This window comes from Mus pahari, chromosome 7, assembly GCF_900095145.1.
Source record: "Mus pahari chromosome 7, PAHARI_EIJ_v1.1, whole genome shotgun sequence".
In the NCBI taxonomy this organism is placed as follows: domain Eukaryota; kingdom Metazoa; phylum Chordata; class Mammalia; order Rodentia; family Muridae; genus Mus; species Mus pahari.
This window is the reverse complement of record NC_034596.1, coordinates 68,008,757-68,033,793: the sequence shown is the minus strand read 5'-3', so window position 1 is coordinate 68,033,793 and position 25,037 is coordinate 68,008,757. Positions and strand designations below refer to the sequence as shown.

Genomic DNA, 25,037 nt, shown 5'->3' with positions numbered 1-25,037 from the left:
GTTTGTTAGGGAGGGTTAATTTCTAAAATGTAGTATAATGATTAAAATTTATAACTTGGTATTATGTGTTCAGCTAAGTACTATTTTATGTTACTATTTTCCTTTTTTCAATTAATTTTTTTCTCTTTGACAATGTCATACATACATACAAACAATGCATTCTGATTATATTCTCATAACCCTCTCTCATCTCCTCTCCTCTCTATGTACCCCCCCACTTCCCTACAAATCCTTCCCTCACATTCATGACTTTTGGTTTTGTGACCAACCGAGTTTAATCAGAGGCAACTATGTGACACTGAGTTTGGAATTGTCCTCTGGAGTCTGGTGGGCTTATGGGTAGGTACAAATTTGAAAATAATGACTCTCTCAAACTACTCATTCAGAACAGCTGAGATTTGTATGTCTTCAATATTACAAAATACTATAACACTTAAATATTAATATAAATAGAAAATGGTAGTATTTTATATAAAACTAAAATATAAATATTTTATAAAAAACACTTAAATATAAATATAAAATATTATTTTATATAAAATATAAAGTATTAATATACAATATAAAGAATAAAATATTAATATTTACTAGATATCATGAAATATTAGGAATGATCAATACCAGTCCTTTACCAATCAACAACATCTCTTCCAGAGAATGTAAGTATATAGAATGCTTTTTAATCCAGTTTAGGTGGTCCTGGAACGTAAACCAGACACTATCACAAGGAAAGCTTAAGTGTAGATATCTATACACACATGGCTTATACACATTTTGAGGATACAGATGACAGACTAGGTATTAGGCAATTCAGTCCCACACCATATGAAAAGGACTGGGCTGCATGATCAAGCAGGATTTAGGAATATAAAGCTGATTTAACAGTCAAAGCTCAACATATCACACTTTGTTAAAAACACAGAAAAAAGCATTTGACAAACTCTAGCATCCATCCTTCATGACAAAAATACTTACTTAGCAATGAAGGGCACTTTACAAGATCTATGCAGAATGTTTAATGAGAAACGATTGACATGCTGACATGTTCCTCCTGAAATGCTGCTTTCCCTCTTCAACTGAACATTTTCCTGCCTCTCAGCCCAAAACAAAACAGGACAACAACAGCAAGATGGTACTTTACACTCTGAGGACACCATGGGTGCGTGGGTGGCCCAAGGGGAAGTGGGGAGTTTCCCTCGTCCGAGGGTCACGGCTGACAGGTGGGAAGTTGAGGAAGGTCAGGGCAATCTCCCAGCTCTGACTGACTAGCAACCCGGTGCTTCCTTGTTCATACAGGTTTCACAGACTAAAGACAGACTAATGATTATCTCATGGTACAGATTATGTTTGATTTTTCATTACATGTCCATTGTCCATGGTTACAAGTTCAGTTACAGTTAGAAAATACAAACAGAACCGATTTTATTCTTATTATCCTACAATGTATGGTATAACCTATCTTATCCTACAACTCCAGTTTAAAGAATCCAAAGAATAACTACTCCAAAACAAACACATTATTATATTATAGTCTGCTTTTAAGCTGGCAGTGTTTGTAGTTTTAAAATATTCCAGACAAGCAAAAAATCTGAACCGGTCTTTTTATGACTCACAAATACTAATACCTAACTTCCTTTACTGTATGTTTCATCATCTACACTATAGAGTAAGAAAAGCTTATTTTACTCAACTTATCTTATGCACTGAGCTCTATTCTTCCAGAGGAGTGCCCTGTACGACCCCTTATATTTGCACTACATTTTCAGAGAACACTAAGCCTATAATAAAAAGATACCTTGACTCTGTAACCTGTCCTCCTGGCCAGTCAGCGTTTGTTAACTGTCTCTGTTTGCATTGCACCAGTCATACTGTTTGAGTTAGTACAGGGGCAGTAACCCCAAGAGGATTCCCTGAGTAATGGCCTCATTTAGAAATGTGCTTCATTAACACCGGGGCATAAGGAAGTCCTCCAAAGAGTGGTCAGATAAAGTTAATTTTAGGATTTTCCTAAAAAGACTCAGACATACTGATCTCAGGAAAAGATACAAAATGAATCATAATGTTGCAGCTCTCCAAGAATGCAACACGGGGAGACCAAACCCCCAAAGTTAGTGACAGCAGGACTCCTGCAGAAGCAGTCAGCTCAACTTTGCTGGAACTGTGTCAAGCCCCTAAGCTGGCTGCAGGACTCTCACCGTTTCCAGTGGATATGGCTGTGGCATAATCAAAATATCAGGGAACAAGTGCTGAGAGAATGTGGAATAGCTGGAGAGACCTCATCTATCGCTAACAATGCAGTTCCTAAAGTCAGAAGCGTGAAATGTGGATTACTGTGTGACCAGATTTCTAGGTGCACATCTATTACCCTCCCTTTCTCTGCCCCCTCCCAAGGGAAATAAAAAACATGTCCATACAAAAATATGTATGCAAATGTTCACGGTAATATTCCTGTCAACACTGAAAAGCATAAAGCTAAATATCTATCATCTGATGAGTGTATGAACCAAGCGGTGCATGGACATTGGAATATCATTTGACAATAAACAAGAAGTGCTGATACATGCTATGCAAGTGAACATTGAGAACATATTAAAAAACTGAAGAAAAAAAGGACCACACATTCTATGATGCCATTCGGGTAGGTCATCCGTAAGGTGCAAATCCACACAGAGAGAAAGTAGGTAAGTGGTGTCTGGGACCAGAATAGCTACAGACGGTAGGGAGAAAGGATGGAGAATGGCCATTCAACATTCAACATTAGGAATGTTGAAGGTGTTCTAAGTTTAGATCTCAATGGTAGTTGCACTACTCTGAACATATACCACTGAATAAAAAGCCTTCAATCGGATGAGTTTGATTGTGAGTAAAAAAAAAAAAAAAAATCTCTCAACAGAGCTGTTAAAAATGCACTTACCAATAGCAACCTGATTCCTGTATCAAGGCTCCTGTTCCACCAGCAGTCTGTGCTGGACACCATGTGCACGGCTGATACCACCACAGTCTCCAGTAAGGCATTTTCTGTATTCTGCCACACCTACAGTATACAAATGATCCACTTTCAGGTAGAATTCAAACTGTTAATAAAAACCACAGTTACACTCAGCCACAGGCAGTGCTTCACAGTGCATACTGGGATTACCATTCTGAAAGCCCTGGTGAATCCAATGGAGACAGACACAGAGTGGAGCCCGTGTAAGGAGCTGTCCAGTGCAAGGAAGGCCACCATCGCCAAAGGGGACACTGAGGCAAAACAGACACAAGCACGGTGAGTCTGACTACCACAGAAACTGCTCCTACCACAGTTTATCTTGGCAAACAGCTCTCATGGGCACATTTAAGCAATTAGCTGAAAAGCTAATAAACAAACAAACAAAAAAAATCAAACATAAAGATTATGTCTATTTCATAAATGTGAGCAGTCTTTCCTAACTACAGTTTGTAAGAGTTAACAAATGGTACCTTCCTACCTAGAGTTAGCAAAATCCATCTGACAGCACCAATCTTCAGGAGCTTGTTTTGCTTGTCAAAGAACACAGACACAGCTTGTATATCCTTCGGATAGAAAGGGTTTCGGAAAATCCCAAAGATGTAGATGCTTTGAGTTTCTCTCAGTATCCACACTATTGAAAGTAACGCCATCAGAACATAGCCCACGACAGACTGAGCGCCGCTTCTGGAGACCTGTGACAAGCTGACATAGTGATGCAGCAGCCCAGCCTCCAAGAGAGCCATGCCCAGCACAGTGATGAACAGAAGGCATTCCTTCCACCAGAACCAATGTCCTGAATTGCCTGGGATAGCCTCATGACTACTTCCTACCCTGTGCCTGGCCACACCGTGCCGGAAGACCATGCTCACGTAACTTGGGTTAAGACTCAGTAAGAACCCGAGTCCAGTCATGAAAAGAACCACTCCGACGGTGCTGGGAATGAAATACGACACCACCGGTACTCCAGCAGAAATGATGAACATGACCAATAACCTGGCGGGGAAAGAAGACACAGGCTTACTGGCTCAGTGGGTAAGAGTTCCTACTGCCAAGCCTGATGACCCAAGTCCCTTCTGTAGAGCTCACACGATGGAAGGAGACCTGACTCCTAAAAGAGCCCCCGAGCACTTACTTCCACCCCACAATGAACACAGAAAATGTGAAGAGGTAAAAACAGAAGTTACACCAAACTCCAAAACTCAAGAACAATGTGACAACTTACCGTAGGTGAGTGGACATGGATGAACCCCCAAGGCCAAACTCTAAAACCTGCTCCACTGCCCAAAAGAGAAGGGCGTCAGGTGGGGGCAGAGTCCCAAGTGCCCACAGAAAGGGCAATAACACAAACACGATGTGCAAAATCTGATTCATTTGCTCTAGAGTTGGAATATTTACAATAAACCTACAAGAAAAAGAAAAAAAAACTTAAATCATACGAAGTAATAAGCCCATAAATAGCATATATCCCAAGAAAGCAAGCTTACATGAAAGGCCCTACTTCCAAATGATCCGTGCGTACTGTGACCATTGCCCTCAGCCAGCAGTTACCTCAGCTGTGCAGAGCTTTACAGAAGATGCAGATTCAAATATGCAAAGGAAAAAAGGATTACAGGTCATCTGTAACACTAAACGCAGATATCTAAAACACTGAGTAGACGAGGCCAGAACATACTCTCCCTTAAGTCTACGTCAGCTGAAATCCAACCAATGATTCTTTAGACTTTATAATTTAAAATGGCAAGGAACTCTGGAGAGGCAGGGCAGCATCAACACGCATGTATTAGCAGTCCCTCGTCTTGTTCCCCGCTGTTGTCTGGGGCTCAGACCCAGTGAGCAGCTCAGGCTACGCCTGGAAACATTAGCATTAATAATGCTTTTATTTTAGATAAGAGATGTTATGGGTTTAAGATATATTTGTACAATAATATTCCTGAGAGCAGGTGTGGCCCCCATTTTAATCGGAGAAAACTGATACGTGGTAAAATATTAGGGTTAAACTAACAAAAATGATTTAAATCATTTAATAAAAATGTAAAAAATAGGAAAACATTCTCAACCTACTGCTAATTTTTTTTCAGAATAAATATCAAATACTGATTCAAGGGGCCAACAGTTACTAATGGAGTGCTATAGACTTTCAAGAGAAAAAGCTGAGACTCATAATTACAGTATAATTGTGCTTGAATACCTGAGCTATTCAGAACTAAAGACAACTTCATCACTCAGCTTTAAGAGCTTCTGTCGTGCGAATACAAGCACGCATTAACTACGGCTATAACAACAACAACAACAACAACAACAACAACAATAATAATAATAATAATCATCTAGACATGCTTGCCCATGGGCATGCTTGGTCTGCGCCAGTCAACCACTGCTTCATACTGGATACCTTTCAGATTGTTTAAGCAGGGAGCAGGCAGTGAGCACAAGGTTAATACGAGGTGTTAAGTCAGAGGACACATTTTCCACCAGTGAAATCTGACATAAAATACACTCCATTCTGAGAACAAAAGAATTCTAGAAAACAAAAAGAATCGAGTAACACATAACAACCTGAAGGTGGTGAAGGGCAACAGGTTAGTCTGTTGTCAAGACAACCTTCCCTTCCAAAATACACTCACGAACAGATTTGCATGAGAACAGCCATGTTCAGGAAATAGTTTACAAAATAAAGCTGTACCTAGAAACCTTTCTCTTTTAGTAAGCAATGTCATAGTAACAGTATTTATCAGACATTATAAACAAATATAAGGTTATTATATAAGTAAATATAAACATATAATTAGCCAAATACTGATTATTTTGTTCTATATATAACGTGACCTTTAAAAGATTATTGTAGTTAATTACTTCCTATGAAAAAAATATTTAATGTATCCAATAATGTAACAGAAATTTCCTAGGATTAAAAAAATCAGGTATTAAGAAAAACTGGGCTTGAAATAAACAAATATAAAAAATATTTCAAATTCTACACATCTGAAGATATACAAGCCATGAAAAAGAACCTCATACAGTGGCTAAGAGGCTGTAAATGTAAATTATTTTCTCAGATAATTCCCAATTCTCTGAGCTAAGCACTGAAGATTTAACCCCATTTTTCATAATATAACATTCATAGGGAGCCATTTACTATTAATACAACAGAACTGTACTACGGGCTATATCTCTTCAGCCTTTTTTGCTATCTTTAGAGATAAAACTAAGAAACAGTTTGGTATTTCTGTCCAGAGTCGGAGAGCACTCATTATATAGCAGTTAGCTGCACCATCATACTATAGCATCAGACAATACTACAGACTAGATGTCATTGCAAATGTCATTGTACCTACTACACCAGGGCTCTGTGCACAGTTGTCTTTTTGTTTTTCTAAAAACGGAAGGTTAACACTTTTGATTATGATACTTTATTCTTTACAAATAGATGTAAGGCTTTCTTTGCCTCATGTCTTAGTCACAGTTAAAAAAAGAAACCTTTTTAATTATAAAACATTTAAACATTAAATCCAGCAAAAATTTAGTAAGAAATACTTTTCACTCTTTTATTTATAGATGAGAAATGATGTTTTAAAGAAAATACAGTGAAAGAACGTAGGACTATTTAAGCAGAGACATAGTCCAACAGGTATTAGTTTCTGACTTCAGAAATTTTATTTATTTTTTTTCTGATTTCAGAAATTTTTTGTTTGTTTGTTTGTTTTCGAGACAGGGTTTCTCTGTATAGCCCTGGCTGTCCTGGAACTCACTCTGTAGACCAGGCTGGCCTCTAACTCAGAAATCCACCTGCCTTTGCCTCTCAAGTGCTGGGATTACAGGTGTGCGCCACCACGCCTGGCTACTGACTTCAGAAATGTAATAGTGAGAATAGTAACCTATGAATTTGTATTCTGACTCAGAGCTGTTAAGTCCCATAGATGTGAGGAGAAAGACCACCAACCCAAGTGCTGGTCAAATTAATTAAAGCAAGCTTTATTCCTGTACTTGGACTGTCGTTCCCTAAGGCAGGGTTCAAGAGATTAACACCAGATATGGGGAAGATAAGGGGGTTTTTGGTTTTTTAGCTCAGGAGTAAGGGGGTTTCCAAATGGGAGATTTAGCAGGCAAATAAACAGGGGTCACCAAAGCAGAGCATAAGTGTAAGAAGTTGTTCATAAGAACCTTCTAAAAAATAAGGCATGGCTGCAAGGTGGTTCTAACAAAGTGGTCAAAACAACTTTCTGAAACAAAGGTATCACTGCCATTTCCTGAAACAGACAGGTCAGAACCATTTCTAGTTAAGGTTACAGGTGGGGCATAGCCCAGTCCTTGAGCCACAAGTTTAATCATAAAATGGAATGGAATAGACCTATTTATGTCTTTTAGTTTGTCTTTACTGTAAGATGGCTTTCAAGCCAAGATCGAGGCAGACCGAATCATAAGAGACAGAGGCAGGAATATTTCTATGAGTTGAGGCCAACCTGGTCTACTTAGTAAGTTCCAAGATCGTCAGGACTACTTGACTATGTCTCAAACAAACTAACAAACAAACCAAACCCCTAAAAACAAAACACCCAAAGATAATAGCAAACAAACAAACAAACAAACAAATGTATCCTGAAAATTCTGAGTCTTATAGCTAACTTTTAAAAAACCAAGCATTTAATTATAATTTGTTGGTAAATGATAGTGCTATTAGGAAACCAACTAAACTTCACATTTATTCTCCCTTAAATATCTTATTAGGTAAAGAATTGCATAGGGCTCATACTGTCCTCACCTATACATGTAGTAAAGTTAGAAGAGGTTCAGAGTTGTTGACATCTGTGGTCTATGTCGGTATACAAACGGTCTTTGTATTTTCAAATGTCAACTTAATCCAGTCCCTCATCACACAACACTACAGACTGGGTGGTTTAAAATAATAGAAAAGTATATTCTCCAAGTTGAGAAAGTTGAGGATGCTGGCTGTCCAAGACCACAGAGAGAATGCGAATGAGTGCTCACCCTCACGCTGCAGATGAAGGCCTCATTGCAGCGCAGGTTGATGTGCTGGGCCTGATCACCTTCAAAGGCCTTACCCCTAATTACATTGCATTCAGGCTTCGCAACACACAACTGAGTCCACATATTTCATCCTTGCCCAGATAAAGACAATGCAGGTCCTTCTTAAATGAGAAAATGAGGACATGACTACTCCAAGGTATAGTTAAGAAGAAGGTTTATTGTAGATACAAAGAAGTTAACAGTGTAAATCCCACGGGTCAAGAATAAGACCAGAGCCACAGTTTAAAGCCAAATTTAAAGCAAGCTTTAATTAAATACTGGCCAGGTTGATGGACTCTCTGGCAAGGTCCATCTCTGGTTTCCCTGAAAACGGTCAGGAGTCACACCTTGTAGAGGCTTTAAAAGGCAACCCTACAAGGCTACCATATTCCCATCTGGTCCAAACAGGGGCAAGTATATATCTTGACCTGTTTCCTGCCTATTTAATGGAGTGAAAACGTGGCTCCTTGTCTCCCATAGACAACGGCCTCCAGCATTTCAGGAAGTATCTTTTCTTGGGCCAGGGGCTTACAGGTTAGAGGCATGTTTGTTTCATGAATCTTACACATAGTAATTAAAACTTAAAACATAACTTTGGCTCTCACAACAGCCAGAGGGTCCACACTGAATTCAGCCATGAGAGGAGAGCTGGGGTGGGAGAGGAAAAAGGAACAGAGGAGAGAAGAGGCCACAAGCCAAGAGGGGACCTGGCCAAAATGTCTGAGTCAAAATGGTTGAGTTTTATAGGGAAGAGAAGCTGAGGGAAGAGAGGGAAGCACAGGGTCAGGAGATGTTTAGGGTAGGGGGCGAGGTATGACCCTGTAACAGGTACCTGTGATACGGAGAGTCCGGTGGCTAGTGTCTGTTTTGATATAGTAAATAGGCATCCCAGTTAGCCACTTGTCTAGAGTTTCTTTAAGACTTAACACTTCTCAAGTACAAAAATACATTTTTGTGCCAGTGGTTCCAGCATTAATCCTAAAATCTCATCTGGGTACCACCCAATGACCACCTAAATGTGCCTAATTTATCTAACTACCAGCTATATCAGCTATGTGAAGCTCACAGTACAACCCATCCTGGGGCAAAATTCCATTTCACATGTGAACCTGAAGAACTAAGTGCAGGGTTTCCACGTGAATGGTGATACAGGCTACTGAGGTGACGTGCTCTTAGAATCAAATGTGAAAGGGAAAAAGGACTAGGTGATTGGTCCCAAGGAAGTTCAGAACACAGCAAGATGGGCTGCATCAATCTCTTGGTTTGGGAGTAACTTTTTGGTTCTGCATTGGTGTTCTCAGAGCCTGGAGTGGCTGTAGCCAGCCCAGCACGTGGCAGATGTCATTCGCTTGGCTGAGAAGAATGGCCCCATCTTCAGAGCCCTAGGCAGAGGCCATGTGGCCTGAAGCTGATTTCAGAACTATCCTGGACATCATTCCTCTTCATTCCAACACTGCACATCCACAGGTGAATAGTTCTGTCCATCTGTCCTCTGAAATCTAAGGTCAGTAGCTTTCCCTCACTGTATTATCACCTTTCCACACAGTTATTTCCAACTGTCTGCTTCCAGGACACCACCCTGCACCAGCTTACCAGGACACCACCCTGCACCAACTTCCCAGGTGGCACACAGCCTCAGCCCTGTGTTCTCACCACAATTTGTCATAATGCAGATTGGGAATTTTCCAAATTTATTGTTCTGGTTCTTTTTTCCTGATTTTCTTCACCAGGCCCCTTTTGCATTTTAATGTAAACAGTAAAGATATTATTTCTTCACACATTTGTTTCAAAATTTCCTTTCTCAGATATTCTATTTTATCATTTACAAGTTCTAGCTTCCATGAAACATGAGCAGGTAGCTAAGTTCTTTGCCAATGTATAAGAAAGGATTGCTTATCAGAATCAGTGCTGATGCTTCAATTTCTACCCTGTACACCCCAGATCTTTGAGTGTCTACCAATTGCTCAGTTATGTTACCTCCATTTTCTGTTTAGATATTTGTTATCTAAACCCTTTGTCAGCTTGGGCTGCCATAACAAAATATATACTGGGTAACCTAAACAACAGAAACCTGTTTTCTCATAGTTTCAGAGTCAGTAGTTTAATACCCAGGTACAAGGAGGATGGTAAGGGCTCCCTTCCTGGCTTAGAGATGGTCACTGTTGTCTCACATGATGGAGATCAAGCTCTCAATGTCTCATGTAAAGGTACCAGTCCTTTCAGACCAAAGCCCACCTTCATCACATCATCTTTTAAAGGCTCCATGATGAAATTACATCACATAGTTTAAGGCTTTAATGAATGAACTCTGTCACACCCAAACATGTGCTCCATCACATGGCTGTACATTTCTACCTGGTAGAGAAAGCTATAGTCTACACAAAGAGAAACAGAAACTAGATTTTAAAAAGACAAGAAGCTTTGCAAAATGCTTGTTTTAGAAGATTTTCCATTTTTCTTCTACAACTAATTTAAAAACCATCATTCTGTCTACATTTTTAGTATTACAAAATCATAAATTTTCTTTCTTTTTTTTTTTTTTTTTTTTTTTTTTGTTTTTTTTTTTTTTTTTTTTTTTTTTTTGTAGACCAGGCTGTCCTCGAACTCAGAAATTCACCTGCCTCTGCCTCCCAAGTGCTGGGATTAAAGGTGTGCGCCACCACTGCCTGGCTATAAATTTTCTATTCATTAAATTTGCCCTTTATATAATAGTAAGTATATACATATTAAATTATACCTGATTAAAAATTACCCCACTAGAAAGTTCTACTTTCCCAAGGTTTTACCCAGCCTATCTCATAGAATTTTTAAAAAAATAATCTTGATTTAACTTCCAGTCCACACCTACCCCACCAACATCATGGATCAGAGCACCTCAACACATCCCACAGCTCTGCCTGCCTGCCTCCCAGGAGGCCAGCTCTAGCCTGACACACATACAAGTGAGACACATCTCCTTGCCCCAGATTCCCCCTTCACCTTCAGGGACCCTAGCAAGCCTAGAAGCCTTGGGAAGTTCCATCCTCTTTCTGGTCCACACCTACACCAGCAGCAGTGGCAGATCAGCACACTGTATCCCAGTCCACAGATCCAACTGCCTTCCAGGAGGCCTGCTCAAACCAAAGACACATGGCTCCAACTGCCTCCTGGCAGGTCTGCTCCAACCCAGATACCCAGATACCCAACCAACACCAGAGAAAACCAGATGGCGAAAGGCAAGAGTAAGAATTTAATCAACAGAAACCAATACAATATGGCACAATCAGAACTCAGCTCTCCTACTACGGTAAGCCCTGGGTATTCTAAAACACCTGAAGAGCAAGACTATGATCTTGAATCCCAGTTCATGAAGACAATAGAGGCCTTTACAGAGGATATAAATAATTCCCTTAAAGAAATAGAGGAAAACACAGGCAAACAGGTAGAAGTCCTTAGAGAGGAAACAAATGAATTCCTTAAAGAAATGTAGGAAAATACAAACAGGAGAAAGAAATGAATAAATCAGTCCAAGACCTAAAAATGGAAATAGAAGTAATAAAGACAAGACAAATGGAGGCAACCCTGGAGATGGAAAACCTAGGAAAGAGAACAGGAACTACATACGCAAGTACCAACAGAATGCAAGAGATACAAGTGAGAATCTCAGGTGCTGAAGACACCATAGAAAACACTGACACAACAGTCAAAGAAAATGCAAAATGCAAAACGCTCCTAACCCAAAACATCCAGGAAATCCAAGACACAATGAGAAGACCAAATCTAAGGATAATAGATATAGAAGAGAGTGACGATTCCCAACTTAAAGGGCCAGAAAACATCTTCGACAATATTATAGATGAAAACTTCCCTCACCTAAAGAAAGAGATGGTCATAAACATACAAGAAGCCTACAGGACATCAAATAAATTGGACTAGAAAAGAAAACCCTCCTGCCACATAATAATCAAAACACTAAATATAAAGAACAACAACAAAAAGAATATAAAAAGCTGTAAGGGGAAAAGGCCAAGTAACACATAAAGACAGATCTATCAGAATTACACCAGACTTCTAAACAGAGACTTTAAAAGCCAAAAAATCCTAAGAGACCACAGTTGCTAGCCTAGACTACTATACCCAGCAAAACTCTCAATAACAATAGATGGAAGACCAAGATATTTCATGACAAAACCAAATTCAAACATTATCTTTCTACTATACTAATCCAGCCCTACAGAGGATACAAGAAGGAAAACTCCAACACAAGGAGGGTAACTACACTAAAAAACAAAACAAAACAAACAAACAAAAAACACAAGTAATTAATCACAGCAAAACCAAAAGAGAATCACATATACACAGTAACACCTTTAACAACAAAATAACAGGAATTAACAATCATTGATCATTAACATCTCTCAACATCAATAGACTCAATTCACCAATAAAAAGACATAGACTAACAGACTGGATAGGTAAACAAGATCCACCATTTTGCTGCATACAGGAAACACATCTCAGCAACAAAGGTAGATACTACCTCAGAGTAAAGGTCTGAAAAAAGATTTTCCAAGCAAACGAACTCAAGAAACAAGCTAGATTAGCCATTCTAAAATCCAATAAAATAGACTTTCAATCAAAAGTTATCAAAAGAGATGGGGAAAGACAATTCATACTCATCAAAGGAAAAAAATCCATCAAGATGATGTCTTAATTCTGAATATCAATGCCCCAAATGCAAGGGAACCCACATTCATAAAAGAAAATGTACTAAAGCTCAAATCACACATTGAACCCCACACAATAAGAGTGGGGAACTTCAACTCCCCACTCCCACCAGTGGACAGGTCATTGAAACAGAAACTAAACAGAGAAACAATGAAAATAACAGATGTTTTTGAATCAAATGGACTTAACAAATATCTACAGAACCTTTCACCCCCAAACAAAAGAATATACCTTCTTCTCAGTACCTCACAGAATCTTCTCTAAAACTGGCCATAAAACGGGTACAAAGCAAGCTTCAACAGATCAAGAAGATTAAAATAACCCCTTGAATTCTATCAAATCACCATGGATTAAGGCTGGGCTCCAACAACAACAGAAACAAGAGAAAGCCTGCATACTCATGGAAACTAAACAACTCTCTAGTCAATGATCACTTGATCAAGGAAGAAAGAAAGAAAGAGATTAAAGACTTCCTAGAATTCAATGAAAATAAATGTACAACATACCCAGATTTATGGGATACAATGAAAGCAGTGCCAAGGGGAAAGTTCATAGCCTTCATAAAGAAACTTGAGAGATCTCATATTTGCAACTTAACAGCACACCTGAAAGCTCTAGAACAAAAAGAAGCAAACACACCCAAGAGGAATAGATGGCAGGAAATAGTCAAATGCAGGGTTGAAATCAATCAATTAGAAACAAAGAGAACAATACAAAGAATCAACAAAACCAAGAACTAGATCTTTGAGAAAATCAACAAGATAGACAAGCCCTTAGCTAAACTAACTAAAAGACACAGAGACAGTATCCAAATTAACAAAATCAGAAATGAAAAGGGAGATATAACAACAGAAACTGAGGAAATTTAAAAAATCATTCAGTCTTACTTCAAAGCCTGCTCTCCACAAAACTGGAAATCTAAATGAAATGGATGAATTTCTAGACAGATACCACTTACCAAAGTAAAATAATGATCAGGTAAACTAAACAGTCTCCTAACTCCTAACAAAATAGAAGTTATTAAAGTCCCCCTCCTCGTCCCCCCTAAAGCCCAGGGCCACATGGTCTTAGTGCAAAATTCTACCACTTTCAAAGAAAAGCTAATACCAATACTCCTCAAATTATTCCACAAAATAGAAACAGAAGGAACACTACCCAAGTTGTTCTATGAAGACACAGTTACCCTGATACCTAAACCACTCAAAGACTCAACAAAGAAAGAGAACCAATTTTTGTTATGAACATTGACACAAAAATACTCAATAAAATTCTCATAAACCAAACCCAAGAACACATCAAAAATATCATTTATCAGGATCAAGGAGACTTCATCCCAGGGATGCAGGGATGGCTTAATATATGAAAATCCATCAACATAATCCACCATATAAACAAACTGAAAGAAAAAAAAAAAAAACACTTGATCATCTCACCAGACGCTGAAAAGCCTTTGACAAAATTCAACACCCCCTCATGTTAAAAGTCTGGGAGAGATCATGGATTCAAGGAATATACCTAAACATTATAAAAGCAATATACAACAAGCTAATAGTCAACATAAAACTAAATGGAGAGAAACTTGAAGCAATCCCATTAAAATCAGAGACACACAAGGCTGCCCACTGTCTCCCTATCTATTCAGGACTTGAAATTCTAGCTAGAGCAATAAGACAACACACAAGGAGATCAAAGGAAGAGGTCAAGGTATCACTATTTCAGGATGATGATAGTATACATAAGCAATCCCAAAAATTTTACCAGAGAACTCCTATAGCTGATAAACAACTTCAGCAAAGTGGCTGGGTATAAAATTAACTCAAAGAAACCAGTAGCCTTCCTCTATACAAATGATAAACTTGCAGAGAAAGACATTAGGGGAACAATACCCTTTACAATAATCACAAATAATATAAAATATCTTAGCATAACTCTTTCCAAGCAAATGAAAGGTCTGTATGACAATAGCTTCAAGTCCCTGAAGAAACGATTGAAGATATCAGAAGGTGGAAAGATCTCCCATGTTCATGGATCAGTAGAATTAACATACCAAAAGCAATCTACAGATTCAATGCAATCCCCATCAAAATTCCAACACTTTTTTTTTTTAAACAGACATTGAAAGAGCAAGTCTCAACTTCATATGGAAAAACAAAAAACCCAGGATAGCAAAAACAATCCTGAACAATAAAAGAACTTCTGCAGGAATCACCATCCCTGACCTCAAGCTGTATTACAGAGCAATAGTAATACATATTGTATAATATTTGTACAGAAACAGTTTGATCAATGGAATAGAATCAAAGACCCAGAAATAAGCCCACACACCTACTGACACTTGATTTTAGACAAGTCAAAACCATACAATGGAAAAAAAGAAGCATCTTCAACTAATGGTGTTGGTCTAAGTAGATGTATGAATGTAGAAGAATGCAAATAGATTCATATATATTTCCCCATCCAAAATCAAGTCCAAGTGGATTAAGGACCTCTACATAAAACCAGATACACTGAATCTAACAGAAGAGAATGTGAGAAATAGCTTTGAATGCACTGGTACAGAGGACAATTTCCTGAACAGAACAACAATGGCTCAGGCCCTAAGATCAACAACTAATAAATGGGATCTCATTAAACTGAAAAGTTCTGTAAGGCACAGGACACTGCCAACAGGACAAAACAGCAGACTACAGATTGGGAAAAGATCTTCACTAACCCTACACCCGACAGAGGGCTAATATCCAAAATATAGCTAATAAGAGAATTCTCAACAGAAGACTGGGAAGCACTTAAAAAAATGTTCAGCATCCTTACTCATCAGGGAAATGCAAATCAAAATGACCCTGAGATCCCCCCTTACACCAATCAGAATGGCTAAGATCAAAAGTTCAAGAACAGCACTTGCTGGCAAGGATGTAGAGAAAGGGGAACACTCTTTCATTGCTGGTAGGATACAAACTTGTACAACCACTATGGAAATCAATCTGGAAGTTTCTCAGAAAACTGGAAATAGTTCTACCTAAAGTCGCAGCTATATCACTCCTGTGTATAGACCCAAAAGATGCTCTACCATGCCAGAAGGACACATGCTCCACTATGTTCATAGCAGCCTTATTTATAATAGCTAGAAACTGGAAATAATCCAGATGTCCCTCAACTGAAAAATGGATGCAGAACATGTAATTAATTTACACAATGTAATACTATTCAGCTATTAAAAACAAGGACATCATGAATTTTGCAGACAAATAGGTGGAACTAGAAAATATCATCCTAAGTGAGATAACCCAGACCCAAAAGGACAGGCATGGTATGTATTCACTGGTAAGTGGATATTAGCCATAAAGTATAGGATACTCATGATATAACCCACAGTCTCAAAGAACTTAAACAAGATGGCCTAAGTAAGGATGCTTGAATCACACTTACAAGGGGAAACAAAATAATAATAGGAGCAGGAGGGTGGGAACTGGGTGTGAGAGAGGAGGGGGATGGGTAGAGGGAGGCAGGATCAGGTGTGGGGAGAGACAGGAGAGAGGCCCAGGGGGCCAGGAGAATAAATGGGAATCTGTAGCTACAAGCAGGATATGTAGGGTTGGGGGTATATGGGGTGTGTTGGGGTGGAGGGAAGAAACTCTAGGAAGTTCTAAAGCCCTGGAATAGAGTAGGCCCCCAGAAGTCAATGCAGGTGATCCTAGTCGAGTTGTTGAATAGTAGGGACATGGAACCTGAAGAGGCCACTTCCTATAGCCAGGCAGGACCGCCAGGACCAACCCCCACACAAAACCTTTGACCTAAAATTTGTCCTGTCTATAAGAACAGGGATGGAGCAGAGACTGAAGGAAAGGCAAACCAAAAACCAGTCCAACTCGCAACCCATCCCACGGGCAAGCACCAATCCCTGACATTACTAATGATACTCTGCTACGCTTGCTGACAGGAGCCCAACATAACTGTCCTCAGAAAGGTTCTACCCAGCAGCTGACTGAAACAGATACAGATATCCACAGCCAAACATTGGACAGAGGTTGGGAACATATATAGAAGGCTTGGGGGGGAAGAATTGAAGGCCCTGAATGGGAAGAAAACCCCACAGGAAACCAAAAGAGTCAAGTAACTTGGACCCCTGGGAGCTCTCAGAGACTGAGACACCAACCAAAGAACATACAGGGGCTGGCAGGAGGCTTCTGCAGATGTGTAGCAGACATGTGGTCTAGTTTGCATGTCTGCTTTGTCTGGCCTCTGTGGAAAAGGATGTGCCTAATCTGACAGAGACTTGATGTGCCAGGGTTGGGGGATACCTGAGTGGGAGTACCCTCTCAGTGGAGAAGAAGGGGGGAGATGGATTCTGTGAGGGAGGGTCAGAGAGGGGGAGCAGCATTTGGGATGCAAATTAATTAATTAATAATGATTTAAAATGAAGTACAGGACTCAAAAATTATGTACCTTAAAGTGTTTTTTTATGTGTTGATTCTTCAATAAGATTTGCTACTTCATTATAACATGAATATATTATAAAGATCAATACTAAAAGACTAATCATCAAAATAACCTAACTATCCCAATAGTTGGGTCATAATTTTTAACTCACAGATTCATCATTTGTTAACACTAAGAAAGGCTCTCTTGCCAGGTATACTTAAAACAAAGCAAGTCATTAAATAATTCTGTAAGTTTTTACCTGTGTGCAAGGTCCACAGAAACAAAGAAAAAAATATAAAGTGGTCTCATGAGAGGAGTGATTTCGTAAGTATCCTGGGTCTGGAATGTTGCAGTCTCTGTGGCGGTGTTTACAATGAGTGAGTATTCTCCTATGCAAAGTGTTATCCACCCAAAAACAAAGAGCACAGCCGTCGCCCCAGGGCTGCCATACAGCAAGGTTACTCGGTTTGGGAGCAAATACCATGTTCCAAGACCACACACCAGCCCAGCAAGAACAGAATGGAAAACTGTATTGGCTACATATTTTTTGCCAGGAATCAGAAATTTGACGGTCTCAGCACCAGCACAACTTGTAAATTCGTGCTGGTCTTCCTCTGCTAAAATATCCCTGGTTCTCATCCTCTTGACCACCACCGACTTGCTCTTGGCGTACACGCTCATGAGCTGGATGACAGCCGCAGTGAACACCATTAGTCCTCCTGAAAGCGCTGCTGCAGCGTAGTCTCTTAGGATGTCCAGTTGGTATAGGAGTGTTCCTATTCCACCTAAGGCCCATGGCATCAGGAAAAGGACAATCTGATTAACATATATGTAAGAAGGGGCACAGTAGCCTAGTTTGAGTCGAGGGCCTCCAAGAACAGTCTGTGGAAAGCGCTTCAGCAGGAAGTCCTGTTTGTAATCATTTAGCAGAGGGACATCTGGACTCATACTTCCCATTCAGGATAAGTCTGAGAGTCACATCTTTTTTATAAGCAGAAATATCTATTAAAAAAAAGAAAAAATAAATTACAGTTAGGAAATATAACATTGAAGACTTGGAGGAAACACAGCCCAGATTTCTCCTGACTTAGTTCCTTTACAGGCAAGATTTCTAACCTTGGTTCCTTCTCAACACTTTGTAACATAATTGGTACTGTTTGTTTTCTTTCCAAAATAATCATGCTAACTTATTTTTTAAAAAGGAAATCTTATTCTTTATTATGTAGTTAGCATATACTCCTTGATATTAGACTTTTAACTCATCATTTAGATTCTGAGGCCAAAGGAGTACAGAAGGCCAGTACTCTCTACTTAGATAGATCTGTGGGCAGTTCTACTATTTCCCACTGAGTTCTGCTGTTGGTCTTTCTTTCTATTACAGGGTCATTAGTTACAGTCTATAAACTGACTCTAAATGCCTGGATAGTAAATATTCTTAGCTTGGTTAGTTCTGTTATAACAATACTATCTAATACCAGAAAAGCAGTCATAGACGATATAATATATACATTATTGAGTGGTTGTATTTTATAAAATGCACAGTATTCAACTAAATGGGCTGTGTAAACACTGTCAATCACAACTGTCTAAATAAGGATATTTCTCTATAATTCTTGGGAAACAAAGTAGAAAATACAACTAAATGTTATGAATATCATTTAAAAAATTCCAATAAACTTAGAAATTTCAAATAATTTAAAGAGACAAATCTTATATAAAATTAGTAGCATTTCAATAAAAACCCATATGGAAACTGAGAGCTCAAATACAGTAAGGAGCCAGTCTTTAATCCCAGCAATCAGGAGGCAGGGACAGAGGCAGGGGCAGGTGGATCCTTGAGTTCAAGGCCAATTTGATCAGCCAGGGCTAGTAGTGAGAAGTTGCCTCAAAACTGTCATCCACCCATAACATGGACTAGAAGGAAATATAAGCTGGGAACGAAAAGAATTCAGAATAGATGCGTATTTTAATAGCTATGTTATCATAGGCAAGCTACTTGGCAATTCATTTTTTAGTCTCTCTATTGCCAGTGTCTTTAATACGCCAGAAATAACCTGTGCAACTTTTGTGTCATTTAGTGTAGGTTGTTTCTACTCAAAGATAAAATACCAAGTGCAGTAGATTCTATTTACTTTTCCTACACAGCTTATTCTGAAAATAAAAAACAAACAAGAAAACCAGTTGCCTGATACAAGATCAGCTAGAACAATATTATTTCAGTGGTTCATCGTTAGGTTAGAAAATAGAATAACTTAAAATAGCCCTTTAAACTAGTCCTTTAGCTAATCGTTCTATCTACCCAGTGTCAGGCAGCACCTGCTGCTACACTGTTAGGATGTTCTTTAAACTGTAAACATCTGTGTTCTTACACCTTTAGTCCACTGTCCTTAGTCTATGTAGAGCCAAGTGCAGCTTTTACTTAAGTAGCAGCCATGTACCCTCACAAGGTAACAGAGCCGTGACCTAGGGAACTGTGGTGGTTTGAATGAAAATGGCTCCTATAGGCCCACAGACAGAGGCACTATTAGGAAGGATGGGCTTGTTGGAGTAGGTGTGTTAGAACTGTGTCACTGGGGGTGGGCTTTCAGGTTTCAGATGCTCCAGCCAGGCCCCAGTGTCTCTCTTCATTCTGCCTGCTGATCCAGATAGAGAACTTTCAGCTCCTCTCCAGCATCGTGTCTGCCTGCATGCTATGCTTCCTGCCATGATAATGAACTAAAGCTCTACACTGCAAGCCAGCCTCAATGAAATGTTTTCCTTTATAGAGATGCTATGGTCATGGTGTCTCTTCATAGCAACAGTATACTGACTAAGACAGGAACCTTAATACAGGTTGTTATTTGTTGTTTTTCCTTTTCCCTCTATAAGAGTTTATCTGCCTCAGTGGTTTACCCTTAGTGTTCTGAAATAGCCACCTTGTGTTGCAGGGTCAGAAGGTTATGCTCCTGCAGAGTGGAGTAGATATCCCAAAATGAGTTATCTATCGCCGATTCCATTAGTCAAGAAAATGAGCTTCATTAGATGGTCAGGATTTTAAAGTCTTTATATTCCAGCCATGAGAGAAGTCAGGAAACAAGATGGGAAGGGAGACAGAGAAGTGATACCATATAAAGCTGCTATTCTATTAACCACATTCATTTGCCTTTTAGTAGTTCCGTAGTTGTCATAGAGAATCATAGAAAGATGCTCTTGAAATACCAAAGAGTAAAATTAAATTGTTGATTGCATTTGTATTAGAAAGTATACACACCTGTGTAGTAGAAGGCTCGCTATCACTTGCAGATGCACTAAACGTTTTATAAAGGACACCAAGTAAACTATTTTTATGACATTTGGTCTTCTTCAGATTACTAACTGCCCTCCACAACTCTTAATCCTTGTCCTGCAAACAGATCTCGGGTTTCCTCCTAGATGCCTCTCCTCATGTTCTCTGTCTACGATAATTTTTTTTCCTTTATCTAGTCAGTAATTTTAGTTCACTTTCATGACTCAGTCTAATCATTTCCAAAAATTGTGGCAAGCCCTTTGGTTGAACTGTCTCCCTTCCCTCAAACAGAGCTCATTTTGTAGCACTCATAAATAACATGCACCAGCTTGAGGTAATCTCAGAGCAAGCTCTTGTGTGGTTTAGCTCTTCATGGTGAGGGGCCAAATCCTGAGAGTCAACTGAACCCTCAAATTTAGCAGAATATGTTGGCTTGTAAAGGCCTGCAGCTATGTTAATGGCATAGCTTAAGTAATATGGGTGGAGATGGTAAACAGGAATAAAAAGTAAAAAAGAGGTCTGGGACCAGGGCACTTACCAAGCACGAATGAGGCCTTACATTTAACCCTTAGTACTCCAACTCCTCCCCCAAGGGAAAAAGAAAAACCTAAGATGACTAGATAGGGGTACGAGACAGCTGATACTGGCAGTGCTGTACAGGTAGTACAGGAGTTGTCTGTTCTCTTTCACTTTTCCCAGTGTACAGCATCAGAATATCAATGCACAGCTGTCTTATCCAGGGTTATACTCCGATGACTTGGTGAACAAAGCTACTTGGGGAAGAAAGAGCTTATATGACTTTCACTGCACACCACTGTTTATCACTAAAGGAAGTCAGGGCAGGAACCCAAAGACTGGAGCGGATGCAGAGCCTATGGACCGGCGCTGCTTACTGACTTGCTCCCCATGGCTTGCTCAGCCTGTTTCCATATGGAACCCAGGACCACCAGCCCAGGCATAGCCCACCCATCCATCACATGAAACAAATGCTCCACAGGTTTGTCTTAGAGAGGCATGTGGAGTCCCCTCCTTGCTGATGACTCTAGCCTGTGTCAAGCTGACATAAAATTAAGCCAGCACAACACTGGAAAGTTAAACTGTTAAGAAATGGCTGAGGATTCAAACTACCCTCCCATACCTCTCCCACCTTAATAATTCAACTGGGTTGACAACCTTTTCTCTCAAAATAAGGCATCATTGGAGTAGAATCTGATATTCATATAAATAACTGCAAATAACTTTACTAAAAAGTGGAAACCAACAATACTGTGACAACTAAGACACAAGATTAACTAGTGGCAAACTGAGTTTTTGAATCATACCAACTTACTGTCAAATAAAAGTAAACTTTGTCTTGAGGATCTCTCTCTCTCTCTCTCTCTCTCTCTCTCTCTCTCTCTCTCTCTCTCTCTCTCGGTTGTTGTTTTGTGACAGGGTTTCTCTATGTAGCCCTGGCTGTTCTGGAACTCAACTCTGTAGACCAGGCTAGCCTCAAACTCACAGATCCACCTGACTCTGCTTCCTGAGTGCTGGGATTAAAGGCAGGAGCCACCAGGCAGATTTGGACTTGTAAGGAATATAAAAAGTTTTAAAATGCACAACTTGATACCCAAGCTAGCCTAAGGACACTGGCACCCAACACTCTTGAACGAGAGCAGTCAAGAGCCCGGGCCACCAGGGAAGTGAAGCTATTTGCAGAATGGCAAAGGTTGTAATTAGAGACCTGCATCTAGGCTATATTAATTAATTAATTAGTTAATTCTCCCAAGTCAATGAAAATACAACCCAATTTTTAAAAGATAAACTAAGGATAAGAATTGACAGTTTCTGGGTGATGGACCAACTGGAAATGAAGCTCGCCATGAGGAAATGCAAGCCAAACCTACCAGGAGATATTGTGAATTCCCCTGATTGGCTAAAATAAAAATGAAAGCCTACAACAGGGGTTGGTGAGGTTAATGTAAAACCTTCAAACACATCAAGTGGGGATGTACAGTGAGTAGAACTAAGCTTTGGGAAAAAAAAATCTGTAAGTTTCTCAAAAAGCTGAACAAGGGAACCAGCCTCTGACATACCTATTCCATTACCAGGTTTTATATTTTGGGCAGAAAAACCAAGCAGCAGACCAGGCCACGGTGTTCCACGTGGGAGAGGTTTATTATGCGTGAGTGGGGGAGCAGCAAAGCGGGTAGAAGGGTAGAGAAGAGCAGAGAGAGAGAGAGGAGGGGTTGGCTTCCTCTCTTATACAGAAAATGACATCATATCAGTGAGGGCGGGAACTGAGCCAAGTGGATTGTGGGATAGAAGGTCATTGTCCTGGCAACACAGGTCAAGCAAGGGTCACATGGCTAGGCAGGGCTTGCAGTACCTGGTGCTAACACCAGGTATATCTGTGAAAACAGGCCTACACAAAAATTTATACAAAATGCCCACCGCATTATTAGTACTGGCAAACTCGTTTTGCCAATGGCTAATGGCTAAATAATACAGGGCATATCTGCCTAATATACTAATAAACAGTAATGGATAATACAAGCTGCAGCATGAAATCTGCTAGATGCACACACACAGATCACATATTTTAAGGTTGTGTTTACATAGAGTATCTAAAATAATTTTGTTGAGACAAAAGATTAGTGATTGCCTACAACTAATGTGGGCAGGAATATTGGGGAGGAGAGAGAAAAACAGCTAAACATAAAAGATTTCTTTTGGAGGTAATCAAACTGTTCCAAAGCCAACTGTAGAGATGATTGTGCAAACCTGTTGATATGCTCAAAACCAGTGAGTTGTATCCTTCCAGAAAATGAATTGTATGTACCTCAAGAAAACTCTCACAGAGGAATACGAAAAGGTCCCCTGCCCGAGATTTTCCACAGCAGTTAATAACCAATAGGCATTTCCTAATGGGAGGAAAGGCATAACCTGTGGCTAGCATGGGATCCAGACAGTTAAATCACTAAAATAGCAAAATCTGTACTGGATGCTGTGAGAAATTATGGGTGATTGGGTGTGAATGGAAGCAGATATAAAATAATATGAATGCTTTTTCTCTAAACTCAGGGATTTAATGAAAAAAAAATAGAATAGTGAAAAAATGAGTAAGGGGAACATGAGAATAAGAGAGCATACAATTCAGAGGTCTAATAAATAACGAATGGGATTCATTTAAAAAATTCTGGTCTTTGACACGCAAAGGATTATATAGAGACAGAGAAACCTGAGAAACGCGCTATACATATCCAGGAGGCCAAGAATGAACAAATTTTGGGCAGGAGGGCTTGAGACAGAGATAAACCTAGAAAGAGTGATCTCTATCTAAGGAGCATAGGCCGTGAACTTGATTAGAGTAATATGGCCATCCCTCAGCAGGGCCAAAGGGCCATTCTCCATTCCACAGAGGCCTCTCAGAAGTAAAACGCAACTCCTGGGGAGTATTCTCAGTCACGTTAAGGCCGAACTGGATCACTACCTCGATCAATTCAATTTGCTCTGTACATTAAAAAAGTGCAATAATTGCATTTAAAAGCTTTTTCATGGAGAGCGGAAGATGTTTCTTGAGGTATTAAAAGCTGAAGGAACCCAGTAGTACCCAGGGGTGGAAACTAAGGCAGCAACGAAGTCCCGGGTGTGTCGGGGACCGACATACCTGGAGTCACGGCAGGGGAGAGGCGAGGCGAGGGCGTCCTGGGACCACATCTCCCCTGCTGAAGTCGGTTGGGAACTCCCGCCGGAGGATGGATGCGGCGCCACCAGCAGCTGACCGGAGGCCTCCAGGACCGCTCCCGTTTCCATGGCTAAGATCAACTGCGCTCGCGCCTCCCAGGGGGCAGTGCGCACGCGCGCTCGGAGGCGGGGCTGTGCGTCTCGCCCCGCCCCCGGCCGCCATGGTTCTGCGGGAGGCGGATTCACGTGTGCAGCACGGCAGAGCGGGATAGGCGGGGTTTCCTCCTCGCGGGGCCGCGCTGGCTAGAGTTGTAGGAGACGCCCGGACTCCAGCACTGCTGCTCTGGTTCTTGAGCGGCCTAAGCACCACCTCTGAATTCTCACCCGGGCCACGCCCAGACGCAGGAACGTGGTTGCCTTGGTGACGAGAAGTCCATCATCTGGGAACCTCGAGGCTGGAGAGATGGAGGACTTGACTATCTCTTGGGGAGCCTAGGTTCTCCAAGATCGGCAGACCCGGGACTCAGGAGTGCAATAGGAGTCCAATCCCCCAGGGTCCTGATACCTCCATTAATGACTACAGAACTAAGGCCATTCAAACAGCCTTAGGGGTGGGAATGCTTTTAAATGGTAACATGTGCCTGTTCTACTTATATTCGAAACCAAATATTTTTGTTGCATTAATAGATACTGCCTTTTCCTATTTAAAAGAGGAAAGTTCATGGTTTTAGCGCTGACTCTAGTAAATCTTGTTACCATCTTTCAACCCGCATGTGCCTTCTTTTGTGTCACATCTTGGTGATACTCAAAAACAATCTATACATTTGTCACAGTGATCTGAGCTCAAATGGTTTTGCTCTTAGTCTTATAGTACTTTTGGCACATTATAAACTACATCCATGTAAAATAGTGAACCTGTCTGTGGCAGCGAGCCAGGGCCCAGGGACACAGGTTGTGAATAGCCAC

The 25,037-nt window shown here is 40.2% G+C and overlaps 1 protein-coding gene across 1 annotated transcript in view; it reads right to left on the bottom strand.

The window, feature by feature from the left end:
• Pcnx4 (pecanex 4) overlaps positions 1–24,234 on the bottom strand; it is a 41,396-nt gene extending 17,162 nt beyond the window's left edge. The window contains exons 1-6 of the mRNA XM_021201912.2: positions 24,055–24,234; positions 17,400–18,142; positions 4,212–4,391; positions 3,468–3,982; positions 3,140–3,240; positions 2,915–3,034 (exon numbers count right to left, since the gene is read on the bottom strand). Coding sequence (XP_021057571.1) covers positions 2,915–3,034; positions 3,140–3,240; positions 3,468–3,982; positions 4,212–4,391; positions 17,400–18,097 — 1,614 coding nt within the window. The 5' untranslated portion in view covers positions 18,098–18,142; positions 24,055–24,234. The remainder of the gene's footprint in view (positions 1–2,914; positions 3,035–3,139; positions 3,241–3,467; positions 3,983–4,211; positions 4,392–17,399; positions 18,143–24,054) is intronic.
• Between the last annotated feature and the right edge of the window lie 803 nt (positions 24,235–25,037).